Source organism: Mytilus galloprovincialis, chromosome 9 (assembly GCF_965363235.1).
Source record: "Mytilus galloprovincialis chromosome 9, xbMytGall1.hap1.1, whole genome shotgun sequence".
Taxonomy (NCBI): Eukaryota; Metazoa; Mollusca; class Bivalvia; order Mytilida; family Mytilidae; genus Mytilus; species Mytilus galloprovincialis.
The window spans coordinates 52,634,013-52,650,622 of NC_134846.1; the positions used below are offsets into that span (position 1 = coordinate 52,634,013).

The 16,610-nt window shown below is 31.9% G+C and overlaps 2 protein-coding genes across 7 annotated transcripts in view; both read left to right on the plus strand.

Annotated features, from left to right (window-relative positions):
• Window positions 1–3,327, plus strand: part of LOC143045262 (tyrosine-protein phosphatase non-receptor type 13-like) — a 90,368-nt gene extending 87,041 nt beyond the window's left edge. For all 6 annotated transcript variants that reach the window (XM_076217634.1, XM_076217637.1, XM_076217638.1 and 3 more), the window contains one exon: window positions 88–3,327. In XM_076217634.1, the coding sequence (XP_076073749.1) occupies window positions 88–147 (60 nt within the window). In that variant the 3' untranslated portion in view covers window positions 148–3,327. The remainder of the gene's footprint in view (window positions 1–87) is intronic.
• A 10,522-nt stretch (window positions 3,328–13,849) lies between these two features.
• On the plus strand, window positions 13,850–15,632 carry LOC143046970 (QRFP-like peptide receptor). The gene has a single exon (XM_076220000.1). It carries the CDS (start codon window positions 14,210–14,212, stop codon window positions 15,539–15,541), a length of 1,332 nt encoding a protein of 443 aa, XP_076076115.1. The 5' UTR covers window positions 13,850–14,209; the 3' UTR covers window positions 15,542–15,632.
• The last annotated feature ends 978 nt before the right edge of the window (window positions 15,633–16,610 follow it).

Sequence of the window (16,610 nt, forward strand, 5' to 3'; positions counted from 1 at the left end):
GACATCTATAGATTTGAAAACAATTATTTTAGATTTAAAAAAAATTTAAAATCACACCTAACTATATTGTTTTTTGTATATTTTCAGGACCAATATTTATTATGTTACGAAGCATGTTTAGCAGCCATGTTAAGTGCTGTAGGATAGATAATGACATCATCATGTAGAAGTCATGTGACATATCATGTGACCAGTGCCATCAGTCTTCATTCTCCGTCCATTCTTTCTCTGTCTCTCATTATATATGCTTGTCAGCAAATCTCATGTTTACAAATAGTGCCAGAATCTTGTTTTATTTTAAGTTTTATTAGCTATGTTTTATTTCCCAGTGGTTGATTTTATTTGTTTACCTCCCTTTTATTTTATTGTGCTTCCCTTGTACATATATATACCTGATCTGATGCACTGTTATGTTATCTTTGCACATATACGTTTGAAGTGATGAGTTGAAACCTATCAAGGTTAAATAGAATATATTAATTTTTTCACTGTGTGTACCTCCTACCTGGATAAGTACCTTCAAATTGATGTTGCATTCAATTTTGAAACAATAACGTGCACATGTATAGTTAAATGATATATCTCTTTGCCAAACTCAGTCTTATATGTATAGGCAACACATCTTTCATTCAAAATTTATTTTGAAAATGGTTGGAAAGTTTTGTGATATGATTTTTCAAATTATCCATGACTAAACAAGAAATTAGGTGTTGTACACTTTTTTTTTTTTTTTTAAAGTTTGTCAATTGATATTTAGAAACTTTACCAACTTTCCGGTGTTTGAGGGACACAGTAGTGACTTTTCTAAACACAGTTACATGTAAATTTATATATCACTTACTATTTATTCAGTAGAGTACTTTTCTTTTTAAACTTAATATATGAGTAGAGTTAATTTTAAATAATTTTTAATAGTTTTTGTGTATCCATTCAGCATTTATTGTTATAACCTCATGTGCAATATATTTATTAATTGACTTTTTATCTTGTTAGTATGTAAAGGAACATATAACCCTTGCCATAAGCAGTCTTCCAGCAATTTTTTAACTGTTACGGTGCTTCTATGTTGTGATATTAAGTAATTCTAAGTCTCATTCGTTTTTATTTTACATTTTTAACCGTCCTTTTAGTTTGTCTCAACATGATTCTTTGTTTTTATTCGATAAATGTTTTAGTACAGCAAATATTAAAGTATATTTTGAGGTTTCAGGAGTGAAGTTGTAATTTGTAGATATTTGAAATATAAACAGAAAAGGCGGGTTTCATCTTTGTGAGTAAATAGGATTGATTTTCCTTTTGTTATAATAATCATCTCAGATATAAACAATTTATACATATTAAGACGATAATAAAAAAAAAACAGTTATGTAAATTATTTTATTATTCAAAAATTAAAATTTTGGCTTGAAATTTGAAAAAAATTAAACTAGAGAAAAATGGAATGTTTTCAATACAACATACAACAGACCAAAGTTAGAATTTCTATTTTATCATACTGCTATAAACTGCCTGGTTGTTGTGTGTAGATTTGGTTGTTATTTTTATCATATGTAATTGCAAAACATGTATGTTCATGCTATAGAAATGTATTCATAGGTTCTCATTCAACTTTTTCCTTGAAAATTCAGGGCTGTTCCCACTTAATTAATTGTGAGAAATAAACACACAGGAAATTGGTCTCACCTCTTTAAATGAAGTATTTTTAACTTGATTTAGTTGACAAAAAAAGTAATTGACGTTTTGTATGTAAATGAATAACTCTATTTACACATCAAACTTCAGGATTTATATTCAAAGTCATTCAAATATCAATTAATTTTCTTGGAATTATCATTTCAGTAGTATTTTATCTTAATTTGCCAAACATTTGTATGGAACCAATAACCTGTCTTCAAGCTGCACAATTTGGTTTCAACACTCAGGACATTTCAAATTAGCTGAAAGAATTTAATAGAATGGACAACTTTCAAGAAATAAGGTTAACACTTGTATCATTTTGTTTTAAAATATGATAATACCATGCAGGGGCAAGTTTGTATAAGAACCTTGCAATATATTTGATATGGCTTAAATCATGGTTGTGGAAATTTGATTGTTTTTGTTATCCATTAACGCTAGTCTTTCCAGTAAGTTATGTTATTCATTGTTGCTATTTAATTGTCAAACTTGTTGATGTGAAGTTTTTTTTATATTAATTATGGTAGACAGATGGTCTCATAAAAAATGTCAATGCCATGCTACAAAAAAGGCTTTTCTTTAGCTTACAAGGATTGTTTAAAATTAATTACATTTAAAACAGAAACAATTCATGAGAAACCAAGCTTTCATGAGTTTTCAGATTCAGTTTATATTTTATCAAATGTTTTATTGCCTTTCATTGACTTTGAATTGAATTCGTCCTTAGCATTCTTGGTTCAGCACCAGATATTTTGAAAATTTTCTCTAATATATCAAATATTGCTGTAAGATCTTTTCATTTTTATACTTCTGCCTATCTGTTCAGATTTTTTTCACCATTTCATTTTAATAACTTGATTAATAATTTTTGAATATCATTATAGGTTAAACATAGCATTATCCGTAAGCCAAAAGAAATGTCCAGATGGTAAAGCATAATTATATTATATACCCCCAAAATACAAACAAAACTATTTTTTAGCTACATGTTGTTGTAGTTTTATCATGCTGGACAGAAACTGACCTTAAAAGAATTGACACATTTTCATTCAGAATAAAAAAGAAAAAGAAATTTATAAAAATGATGTGATTTTTATATTTATTAGTGTTTGTATGCAGTGATCCACCCTCTAAAATGAATGAAAAAATGGTATGTGTTATTTATAAAAAAATATTTTGTGGTCAATTTGTCTAGGGTCAATGTATGTCTAGTGTAAATTGTTGTTTAGAATTTTAAAAGAAGTTAAATAAAAAAAATGATAGGTTCATATTAGAATATGTTTTTAAACCATAGGGCCTTCATAAGGGAATTCTTAATGCAGAAAATATTCTGTGGTTTCAGGCATATTTTAAAAGTGAACATCACATTTTTTGTAGGGCAGAAAAGCTAATATTTATAACTTGAAAATCATTAAGTAAAATTTTCATGACATTACCATTCATTTCATTGGTAATTTTAGTATTACATTATTTTTGCAACAAAAATTACAATTTAAGATTAAAAAACAGCTTTATCATTAAAAATCTGACTACAAATTATTGTGGTAAGATATTTAGATAAGGTACATTCCATATATTCTACTATAGTAATGCAATGATGTCATTATTAGACTTATATATTTATGTAACAATAAACTTACCAAAACCTTGGCAGATTTGTTTTTGATTCTTTGCTTTTAATGTTATTTCGCAGGAGGAGATGATTACCCTGTCAATGTAGCCATTGTTGCTCCCTTTCGAATTCCCTCAGAATTTTTAGCTTTACCTCAATAAGTATCTTCTTTATGATGGATTTTTATGATTTTAACATAAGTTAACAATTCCTGCCTCGAATTTTAATATCTTTACACGAAAGGTGCCACGTTTGGAGCAGGATCTGCTTACCCTTCATCATCACCTGAGATCACCCCCAGTTATAGGTGGGGTTTGTGGTGCTTAGTCTCTAGTTTTCTATGTTGTGTCTTCTGTTCTATTAATTGTCTATTTGTCTCTTTATTTTTAGCCATGCCGCTGTCAGTTTATTTTCGATCTATGAGTTTGACTGTCCGTCTGGTATTATTCGTCCTTCTTTTGCGAAGATGACCTTTGTTTATATTCCTATTTTCTATTTTAATTGTGTGAATGGTATGTTTAATTATTTTAATCCACTGTTATCCATTGTCATGTTTTTCCCTGTTAAAAATTCGGCTGAAAAACTGGATCCAGTTGAAATTAAACATGGTTAGAATCGTCTGACAAAAACTTATGTATCATTCATTAGAAAAGAGGGGCGAACGATTCCAGAGGGACAGTCAAACTCATAGATCGGAAATAAACTGACACTGCCATGGCTAACAAAGAAAAAGACAAACAGACAAATAATAGTTCAGAAGACACAACATACAAAAATAACTAAGCAACACAAACCCACCAAAAAATTGGGATGATCTCAGGTGCTCCAGAAGGGTAAGCAGATCTTGCTCCACATGTGGCACCTGTCGTGTTGCTCATGTTATTACAAACCTGGTAAAAAGTCTAATTCTGTACTCCACATTCGTGAAAAGAGAAGGGGATTTAGTTACGACATAAGGAACATATCTGATATCTGTATAAAGGTCAACCAATTCGTGATGGCGTTCATAAAATTTGCAAAGGAATAATTTCAACTTCACCATTCAGCACTCTTGGTTTATCAGTTTCCTTGTGAGCAGCAACCCTCTATTAGAAATCATGATAGAAACAAGCCCAGGAATATCGGATCAATTGGGAGATATATACTCTGTATGAAGTCGCTGCTAGCATGTTGTTATTATGGAATAACCGTTTCACAAATGATATCGGATATGTTCCTTACGTCGTAACTACAATCCCCTTCCCTTTCCTGAATGTGACCTACCTAATTAGACTATTTACTGGATTTGTTATCACATAAGCAACACGACGGGTGCCACATGTGGAGCAGGATCTGCTTACCCTTCCGGAGCACCTGAGATCACCCCAATTTTTTTGGTGGGGTTCTTCTTGTTTATTCTTTAGTTTTCTATGTTGTGTCATGTGTGTTGTTGTTTGTTTGTCTTTTTCATTTTAAGCCATGGTGTTATCAGTTTGTTTTAGATTTATGATTTTGACTGTCCCTTTGGTATCTTTCGTCCCTCTTTTGCTACATAGAAATGGAAAAGCTGAAATAATCTCTTGTCGTAAAGTTTTGTTTACAACCGACCCTCATTGTCAATTTCTAGATTTAAGTCAAGACATGAGGCACACTTAACTGTATCTGTTGTATTCTTAATTTTTAGTGTGCTGGGATAGATGCGTTCAACATAGTCACCAACTTTTGAAATATTTAATCAGAGAACATTATCTTTATAACGGAAAGTAATTTAAAAGTTAAAGGATATGGCTAACTTCCCATCTTTCTTCCTAAGAAGTCCCTGTAAGTAATGATAATAAGAAGAGATCCATTACCAAAACTGTTCTATCAGACATGAATAGCTACTACACAAATTGCAGCATAAAGGTCAACCACCAATCTGTTTTATTATTGCATTTGTACTTGTTCCACTTCCACGTTATCGTGTTCCCTCTGACACATTTATTTGTTGTTTGGTAGAAATTAACTCAGGTTTGAATCATTATAGATTTGGTTCAACATTTGATAATATTCAGGGTATTTTTTTTTCATTAGTAAGCTGGAGCAAAAGAAATTAACGCACCACCTTATTACTCAACCATCCCTCTATTGTTCATGAACTTCCGATCAGCTTTAAGCTTTAACAATGACATAATTATAATAAATAATAACATTATATTATGTGTATAACCTCGTATATATTAAATTTAGTCCAAGGTATCTATGATGAGTTTATTTACAACCAATGGGTCGATGCCACTGCTGGTGGAGATTTATTTCCCCGAGGGTATCACAAGCCCAGTAGTCAGCACTTTTTGTGCTGACATGAATTGTCATTGATATGGTTATATTTATAAATTTACTGTTTACAAAATATTGAATTTTTTGAAATACTAAGGCTTTTCTACCTCAGGCATAGATTACCTTAGCTGTATTTGGCAAAACTTTTAGGAATTTTGGTCCTCAATGCTCTTCAACTTCGTACTTTGTTTGGCCTTTTTAACTTTTTTGGATTCAAGTGTCACTGATGAGTCTTTTGTAGACGAAACGCGCGTCTGGCGTATATATTAAATTTAGTCCTGGTATCTATGATGAGTTTATTTACTCCTAACGACTACGGGAGAAAAAATAAAAAGTAAAAGGCCAAATTATTAGATAACAAAACAATTTGATACAAATAAAAACACTATTTCGAACATCAAAGGCAAACAGTGAAATATAAGGTTTCCGGGGTAGTAACAATACACCAATATTTGTACCCCGGAGGTTATCCTTTCTCCATCAAGTATGTAATCTGTTTTGAATGTTCATACTGTTGCCGTTAATTGTCTTGCATAACGATCTTGTTACAAACACGTTGTTTTTGATTATTTAGTATGTCTTGATTGACAACACATTTGTTTCGTTTGAATGACGTTTTTTTTTTCGTATGACAATCGGCATTCCAATGGGAACCAATCAAACTACTGTTTTTGCTGACGTGTTCATTTATTCATAGACAACACACTGCATACACGATGTGTAGTTGATCAATACCCTCTCACTAGATTATTAAAAGTTGGTGACTATGTTGAAAGAACTCATCAAATATACAAGGCTTATAATTTTGTACGCCAGGTGTTCGTTTCTTTACACGTCTATCCCATCGAACATGAGGTAAAGAATTCCTGACAGTTCGGACTGCCTCGTTTATTGACTTAAATAGATATTGAAAAAGAAGATTTGATTTATGACATGTAAGTAGACAATTTTAGATCCTTTTTCCACCCTAAGAACTAAATTAATCCCAATACTGTGCTAATTTTTATCCTAAATCGTCTGTGGTGTTTGTTATTTAGAAATTGGAAAGCTTTTCATGAACGTTTTCTTGTATTTCTTATTGAATTCATTTTGGAAATAAGATAACAATAATATATGGAATACTTTGAAGAAGTAAAACATGGTGATGATCTTGCAGACCTTGGCCGTAAAAAAATCTCTTCAAAATGCCTTTTAGAAAAATCAAATCCCATTTTTCAAGATCCCTTACCTCAGATGTTTTAGCGTTTTGCTTTGGTATTTATGATGAGTTTATTTACATAATAATATCATTTAAGAATTGTTTTAATGTCAACGATATTTTATTGTGAAAATGGAAAACCAAATAGTTTTCGATCTTGAATTGTTTTGTTTTATTTTGTTTCAATCTTTCGATTTTAATGTTAATCCGACAAATTTTTAATATTAAATAGATTTTCCCGAGAGAAAAAAAAAAACAAAATACATATTGGGTCTTCCTTCGAGTGATCGGATATTCCATGTTCTTTATCGCTTACCTTTACCATATACTTTCTTTTTCTTCTCTTCATTTACTGTTGTTCGTCTATTCGTCGTATTCCTCCTTTGATATCGTCCGTCTCTTTCCCTCGGTGGTTATGATGAATGTATCTTTTTTTTATTTCAAGGCATGTGTTAGAAAAGAGACTAGCAAGAACGCTAGACAACTAAAGTTTATAAAGCATAATGCATTAAACAAATAACATAAACATTAGAAGGACCTCAACACAACAGCCAACATGGTGTTTGGTTAAATATTTTGATTTTATTTATGTTGGCGTTTTTTTTTTTTTGTTTTTTTTTTGTTTTTTTTTAAACTTCAGTGTTTCTGTTGTTACAGTTGCATTGTTTTCCTTTCATGGTTGATGTGTTTCCGTCGGTTTTAGATTGGAAGCCATATTTGTTTTCTGACAATCAATTTATGACTTTTGAACAGCGGTATTCTACTCTGCCTTTATTTGGTCAAATTTGCTTCGAGGTGTCAAGTTTAGCTTGTTTTTTATTAATATAGTTTTGACTGACAATCAATAACAACTTAAAAATAGCAGGCTAATGATTGATAATGCCAGACACGCGATTCGTCTACATAAGGCTCGTCAGTGGCGCTTAAAAAGGGCGGAAGGTCAAATCAAACACGGATTTGAAGAGCATTGCAGGCACACAAAAAATTGTAAAAGAAAATCTCTACTCCCTTGTCCCTACTATTCAAATGATACGGCTAAGGTCATCTATCCCTGATGGAAAAAAAACTTAGTGTTTCTTATAGCCAAAAAAATTATAAACATAAGGTTCACAGTAAATGATTAAATCGAGAGTATTTCATTCTAACACAAAGGGGTGACTTTTGAGCTCTTGATACCCTCTACAATAAAACGTCCATCAGCAGTAACATCGACCCAGCGTAAGTAAAAACTAACCAACTTTGACAGGCTTATGAAATTTTTAGAAAGACGAGTATGTCGTCTACATAACAATAAAATGTATTTAAATCACACCAATACATAAGAACTTATAACTAGACGACAGATACTCATAAGGACAAATAGTCCATCAGCACTGTGTGACATAGTGGTAGTAGTAACATATGGTTACTATATTGCTATTACTACATATGCTTTTGTGGAATAACATGGGATAAACTTATAAGTAATGAAAAGGCATATCACACAATGTTTGAAATAAATGGTTCCAAAACTAACACTCGTTTTCAGATATTATATTCATTACTGTATCTGTACTGCAATCATTCGTCCTGGATATGTATTACGTATTTATAAATGCACATTAAGCCAAAATAATCAATCGTTTTTTTAAGAACATTTACTATGAATGTCGATCTATACATAATTTATAAAGACATGCAGCTTTATCAAATCAATTGTTTCCCGATAATGCAAACACTGTTATAGTGTAATGCCTTTCCATTTTCCTCAAATGCTGATGTCCGTTCGTTTGTCACTGTGAGTGCTTACCCACCCACATACCCATCATTGTATCAATTTTTATAACAATGTTTGCATCGGAAATATCGATTTGAACTTAAATCCCGCACCTATCTTGAGGAATATCGTATTAATATCAAATATTTCCCAACAAGAGTTTGTTGTTAACAAAAGGTTCGACTAAATGAAAGCTTCTCATATGCTTTTCCATCGGTGCAGTCAGTAAAACGATACCTAAATGACAGTCTTCCTTTTGTTTTTTGAAGATACTTATGATAAAAAATGTTCAAAGTACCATTTAAGTGGTAAAAACTGAGGTTGCTAGATAAAGGACCTTATTTCAATAGGGTAACGTACATTAATTTGAAATTATTCATTTTTGCTCTTTCGATCTTTTTATGCGCATGTTTTATACTGCTTTTAAAATATATTATGGGCTGATTATTATATGTATATAGTATTTTGAATCATAACAAAGTCGATTTATTACAATTTATACTTATTATTTTTTATTTGACTCTTGTGTAAACACACTCTGACAAATGTGTTTAATATTTATATTCTTACTTTAATTTTGTTTCAATTTGCGACAATAAACTGTGGCATCCATTCAAATCAGATGGTGTCCATTGATATTTGTTTACCGTTAAATCAGTATCTACAAAAACTGCGAATCAAGTTGAAATTAAAAAAGAAGGGTCACAAGCGTCCGACAATTGACTTAAATAAAGCCAGTATTGGAAGACAATTATGATAAAAACTGTTTGGCGTATACATGAATAACGAATTCTTCTACAAATATTGATTGAAGCATAACGTTTAGCCCTTCATCTATTTATACATTTATATGTGTACTTTTTTAAATATTGTTATTTCCTTTGAAACAGTTACTAGTATTTACTGTTTGACAAAAAGAAAAAAATATGCCAACCCTCTAAAATTTGGTTCAATATTTGATTTTGCCAGGGGTGTCTTTCTTAAATTATTTTTTTAAGAACACGAGCAAGCTGAAAGTATTATAGGTTCACAAATTACCTTATAACTCAAACAGAACTCCAATTATTTATGGACTCCTGAATAATCTCAATATTACAACTATATTGGAATAACAATAACGGTACCAATTTTTCTGCACCAGATGGAAGGTAACATTCAGTTATGTGTATAACCCAGTAAAGACTAGAATATGTAAACACGAAATTAAAAATAAAAAGTCCCGATAACCAGGTGATTAAAACAGCTTTAATTAAAGCATACATTAGAGCATTCTCAATACAACCTACTTTAGTAGTACATTGTAAAACAACCTGGAAGTTATTTTCCTTTTGGTTGCTCAGAATAAAAAGTTTTTAATCATGATGTTCCACGTGGCATCTTTCTTAAGAACTGACTACTATTCTTTCTACAGTAAAAGATGGTCTACCAGTGGTCTTAATCAGATGTGGATTCTCAAAAGTTCATAAAGGCTACTATTTACTGCTTAATCACAATCACAATCCCTATTATTTTCCTGAAACATTAAGACTTTTGATTTGTCCGCTTTACACTACTATTCCCCATGCTCAATTGAAAGATCAACTTCACCATCTCATTAAACGGGGCTGTTTCTATCAAAATGGGAATCGTAGATACAAATGTCTTGTTTTGGGTTATAATAATTCGTATTTTGTGAAGAGCTATACTGATTCTACCAGAAAATATACTGAAGATGATAATATCAAAATGCTCAACTTTTTGATCGATAATATATTAGTTGAGTTTAGAGGATTGATGTTTCAACAGACAGTCGGTATTCCAATGGGTACTAATTGTGTATCCCTACTGGCCGAATTTTTGTTGTACTCGTATGTAGAAGGATTCATTCAGAAACTTCTAAAAGACTACTACATGTATGTTATTTATTTGTGTATTTCTCTGTCTTTGTGTTCTTGTGTTTTTATTTGTGCTTTGTTTTTCTCATGCAGTGTTATCATGTAAGCGGTATATTTAACATTGCCATAAAGCGAGGTTTGGCTAGTCACAAAACCAGGTTCAATCCATCTTTTTTTTTCTTAAAATTTCCTGTTACAAGTCATGAATATGCTAGTTGTTATCTATAAGTTCGTTTCTATGTATGTTGCATTGTCGTTTGTTTTTTGTTGCACTTCAGTGTTCTGTTATTTCGTTGTTTTCCTCTTCTTGTTGATGCGTTTCCTCGGTTCTAGTTTGTTACACGGATTTATTTTCTCTCAATCGATTTATGACTTTTGAACAGCGGTTTACATAGCTTAGAGCAATCTTATCTCCGTCACTATAAATAAAAAATAACTTTCTAGGGTAAAGCTGAGGCTTCTTGAAATTGTCAATATTGTATTCATTTTGTTGATTCGTTTGCTTGTTCTATAGTGCGTTCCAATTAGATCATTTTAGTTCTTCCTTTCGTACAGTGCACATGATATATTGTTTGTGTATTTTGAAAAATAGCCTGCTCTCTTCCTTGTTAATATTTTTCGTCAATAACTTTGTTTAAGTTATTTTGGTGTATGTGTAACGATGCCTTAACTTCTTTGCTATGATGGCGTTTTGAAGTTTTTTGACAACGGTTGTCAGTTTATTTTCGACATATGAATTTGATTGTCCCTTTGGTATCCTTCGCCTCTCTTTTGACTCAGGAGTACATAAATTTTCGACAGTATACCTACTTTATGGTAGGACATTTTAATACTCGATCAATTAAGAGCAGCCAAAAGATACGAAATTATGCTAACAATCAGTGCAACTTGAAGAAAAGTGAACTTTTTTCCGACAATTGGGTGTCAACTATTGATACCATCAAACATATTTTTGTTACCTGAATTGCACCGATTGTAAGGTTGACTCTTTTCTTTATGAGCTCCTACATAACTAAGCACTAAAATGTCGTACCCACAGAATAGGTAACAAGTCGAAAAATTATATGTTCCGGAGGCAAAAGCCAATAAAATGAGAAGAACAAAAAACACAGGCAAAAGTGTATACCGCTGTTCGAAGGCAAAAATCGATTGAGAGAAAACAAATCCGAGCCACAAACCAAAACCGTGGGAAGCACATCAACCAAAAGAGGAAAACAACGAAACAACAGAAACACTGAAGTGCAACAAAAAAACAAGCGACAATGCAACACACACAGAAACGAAAAATAAGATAACAACTGTCATTTTACTGACTTGGTACAGAACATTTTAAGAACAAAATGGTGGGTTAAACTGGTTTTGTGGCTAGTCAAACCTCACGCTTTTATGGCAATGTTAAATATTATACTAAAATGACAACATTACATGACAGGACTACAGTACAAATAAATGCAAGAACATTCAGGACAGAGAAATACACATATAAACAATACAATAGTACATTTCGTCATGCTAATGGTTACCAGGCTTATACCTTAATACACCAGACACACGTTTCGTCTACCTAATACCCATCAGTGACCTCAAATCAAGTTAAAGAGCATTGATGATCCAAAATTCCAAGAAGTTGTTTCAAATATGGCTATGGTTATCTATCTATGCCTGGGATAAGAAAATCCTTATTATTCAGAATAATTCATACTTTTGTAAACAATAAATATATAACTAGATGTGACAAAGCGACACGAATGGCCCCGTCCCAAAAAGTTGAAAAATCTGCAATTTCAACATAAACACATGTGGACACAAACATGATGGTAGTCTCACATATCAAACATCAGCTCAAAATCTGGAGGCGTATAGAAAAAAATCTGTATAACTGTGATTTTCAATAATTTATCAAAGTCCAAAGCCCGTAATTTCAGAAAAAAATAGCGGAGCAGAGCTAAACTTTAACTTGACCTGTAACTCATCATGGTTAACTCGCATACCAAAAATCAGCCCAATATCTAAAGGCGTTTAGAAAAAAACTCCGTATAATGGTTTGTTGTGGAATGACGAAATGACGGAATTAAGGAATTAAGGAATTACGGAATATCGGAATTTCGGACAAGGGTAAAACTATATGGCACCGACAACTTCGTTGCGGGGCCATAAAAATTACCACATAATTGATATTCATGTCAACACCGAAGTGCTAATCAACCACAGAATTAAAACAAACACGTAAAACAACCTAGGACAGCACACAAAAACTGTCTTTTTAAGCACTGATAATAATTGGCTTCAAGAGGTTCTTGTTTTCCTACATGTTAAATAAAAGGTAAGTTATCTCGAAAGAACGCATTCAATGTTTTAGGGAGAAAAACGTTCAACTACAAACCAGAAGAATTACAAAAGCTAGGTATTTTGATGTCAGATCATTAATGTTTTCAACGTTATGAAATAATATAAAAATAATGTTGTACATTTCTTTGCATTCGTGTTTAAATATAAATGTAATGTTGTTTAACTTGATATCGGCTCTCTAAAAATGTATAGATAGGCTCAGGTATAAAAACAAATGTCTTTTTCATTTTTTTTTTTATATATAAATAAGGCCGTTAGTTTTCTCGTTTGAATTGTTTTACATTGTCTTATCGGGGCCTTTTATAGTTGACTATACGGTATGGGCTTTGCTCATTGTTGAAGGCCGTATGGTGACCTATAGTTGTTAATGTCTGTGTCATTTTGGTCTCGTGTGGACAGTTGTCTAATTGGCAATCATACCACATCTTCTTTTTTATATTATATGATTATATTATATATTTGTCTGCACATGAGAGCAAAGCAGAAGATATTAATCTTCTTATATCTATCATTAGTCGGTGACGGGCTAACAACGACATTGCAAAATACCAAAAACGTCCAAAACACAAACAACATTATACACAACACTACATATGGTGAGACCTACATAAAAGTTTGAATTATGATTTATTATATACGTTTACTATATTCTGACTAGTTGCGTCGATATTCCATTGGATGTCTCTAGTAATATGTTTGCGATCTGAAGGTTATGAATATCCATAATGTTTTTCGATGTTTTATGTGAGATTAGTAAACTTATTTGACTCGGATTTTCTATATTCAACGTTCCTACTTGTACAAATAAAAGTTGGATCTTATAAAGTAGCAGGTAAACATGCATTAACAGCAACTCGGGGAATCAACAACTTTGATACATTTCATTCTGATAACTACAAATGTAGTAGAACTGCTCCAACAATATTATTCGGATTATTATATGTAACAGGAAATTGCTGGATTTAAACAGTCTGTAATGATCATTTGACTTATCTTATTCGGGCCATATGGGTTCTTTGTACGTTGTTTACTCTGCAATCTAATGTGCGAACAAACCGGAAATGACGACATTGAATCCATAGCATCATATCGAGATAATAAGGTGCGTACGATAAAATACTGAATAAGTAGCAGAAAGTACTTCGCAAAAGTACAAGTGTACATGTAAACGGTATAGCCTAATGACATATTGCGACATGTTTATATCTGACGTGGAGAAATAAAACAAAATGATGATTTCTTTATAATCCTCACTTTATGAGATAAAAGATCATTTGATTGGTTATCTGATGTTTTCACATATAGATTTGTTTTTAAACATCATTTTTGTAAGAAACTTGTTTGCTCAGAGTCAAGCGTAACTTTTGCCGTAAAAGAAATTTCTGTGATATTCATTCTAATTCATGGTGAATAGTTGATTTGGTCTTTATCATACCGCGCTCAGAATGGTGACCTCGCCAGTATTAAATCGTGGCACGACTGAATTGATAGATATGACAACACCATCATATTCAAATACTAGTGATATGAATGTTTACTATAGTACGATAGAACAAACAAACTTTACAAATTCAGCATACGGCAACAGTAGTGCAGTTAGCAAAAATGGAGTATTTAGTCCAAATTTGTTCGGTTTATTATATAAAACAATGTGTTGCGGAAAAGCAGGACACAGTTCTAGTCCTTGTCAAATTTTCTTGCGCTCGTTTCCGTACTTATCCCTACCAGACAATTATGAAATAGGTAAACAGTTGCAATCCGTCCTTGTAACTTTATATGTGCTAATAATTGCCGTCTCCATTGTTGGAAATTCATTAGTGCTTCTGACTTTCATATTCAACAAGCATATGCGTTCTACAACAAATATTTTTATCGTTTCCTTGGCAGGAAGTGATTTGCTTTTGATTGTAAGTACTGTGCCATTTAATATTGGATTTGTAATTTCGCATCATTGGACATTGGGCAGATTTGCATGTAAACTGGTACCTTTTATGACTACCTTTTCAGTTGGATGCAGTTCTTTGACATTGTGTTGCATTGCCCTAGATAGATTCTATGCCATAGTTTTTCCTTTCAAACTTCATTTTTTTCAAACAAAATTTAAAATGGCGTCTATTCTTTCGACAGTTTGGATTGTGTCTGCTTTATCTGGAATTCCACAAGCAAAAAGTTATGAACTGGTTGAATTTACTTCAGGGTGTGGAGAAAAAATAACTGAATGTTTATTTCCAAAATACGAAACACCACAGCAACAATTCTTACGACTCTGGTTGAGCTTTGGTATTCTTTTTATGTTTCCCTTGATGGTGATGGCGAATTTATATGGAATAATCATACATAAACTATGGGGGAAATTTAATTTCAGTACAACCTCAACTGTTAACCGCACAGACGGGTCGCGTCTTCGCCAAAAGAGGCGGGCAATTAAAATGTTGGTCACAGTAATTTCCTTATTCGTTGTCTGCTGGCTACCACTGCAGCTTTTTAATATTATCACAGAGAAGAGCAATACAAAAATTTCTGTCACGGTCAACACGATTCGTGTCTTTCTTCAGTGTCTGGCCATGAGTAGTAGTTGTTACAATCCGATCGTCTACGCATTCATGAACGAGAAGTTCAGGAAAAGCTTTGCCTTGTTTTTGTTATGTAAGAAGAGAAGACCTCGTGTCTATCCTGTGGACGAACGTAAAGATCAAAACATTTCAAGGAAGGTGACACAACTGAAAAGTGAAACGGATGGGAAAAGGATCAGTGGTACAGCAGAAACAAGAATGTAACTTGGTAATTGTGTAGACCAATACAGTGAATGCATGACTTTTGATATGGTTGATATTGATTTATAATTAATAAATAAAAATAGTTCCACAATTTAAAATATCGCATATTCCATTAATTTTATTATTTTTGCATTTGTTTAATTTTTCGCAATATTCACGGACTGGACTTCAATTTTACATAGGAGGAAATGTCTTTTTTATATTAATTGAGATACTTTCAATTAGCGATAAGTATCCAAGTACTTGAAAACCAACTTGCGTTTTCATGAAAAAATCTTAAAAAAAACTTTGCGAAAATGTTCAGATGTAAAGTCACCGGCTAAATTTCAAAGCGTTTATTTTTCATATCTTAAATTTTGATTAATCTTCTAAAAAATGCTAAAAACTTTCTAATGTAAATACTATCACGTGAAACTTTTAAAACCTTAACTATAAACTTAAATAAAGACAAAAGTATGAAAAAAACGAAAGCCTCAAAGTTCTATTTTTCATATAATTATTTTGAAGGTTTATACAGAAAGCACTGCTTACACTGAAGATTCGGAATTTCCTCGTTGATCAATTTATTATTAATTTAATTTTGTTTTTATTCATTAACTTAAATACTTTAGGTCTAGGTCTGCCTTCAAAATACGCGACGTGTTTATTAGATTGGTTTCAAAAGTTTTATATTTGCATTGCTGCGTGGATTACTGCTGCTGTTGTTGAATGTTCAGTCATTCCTATAACAAAATTATTATCGATTATGACATGATAGTTTGGTATAAAAAAAAATTTGATCAATTCTGTAATTGCGCTTAAACTAGTATGACAAATTCTTCAGTCGGAATTTCACCTTGAATGAGTTTGACTTCTACCAAAATTATGCCTCGTGTATTTAAAAAAAAAAAATAAGAAAGCATTTGATACTATTTATGAGGTAAACAATTGTGTAGATATCGTTGACGAGTTTGTAGCTGAAACGCTTTCCCCGACAAAAAAAAATCACTAATACAAGAGGCAACATTACCTATCAGATAAGAACTAACTCTTGTTTTTTGTAATTTGTTAAAATGTTTAAACATGAAAA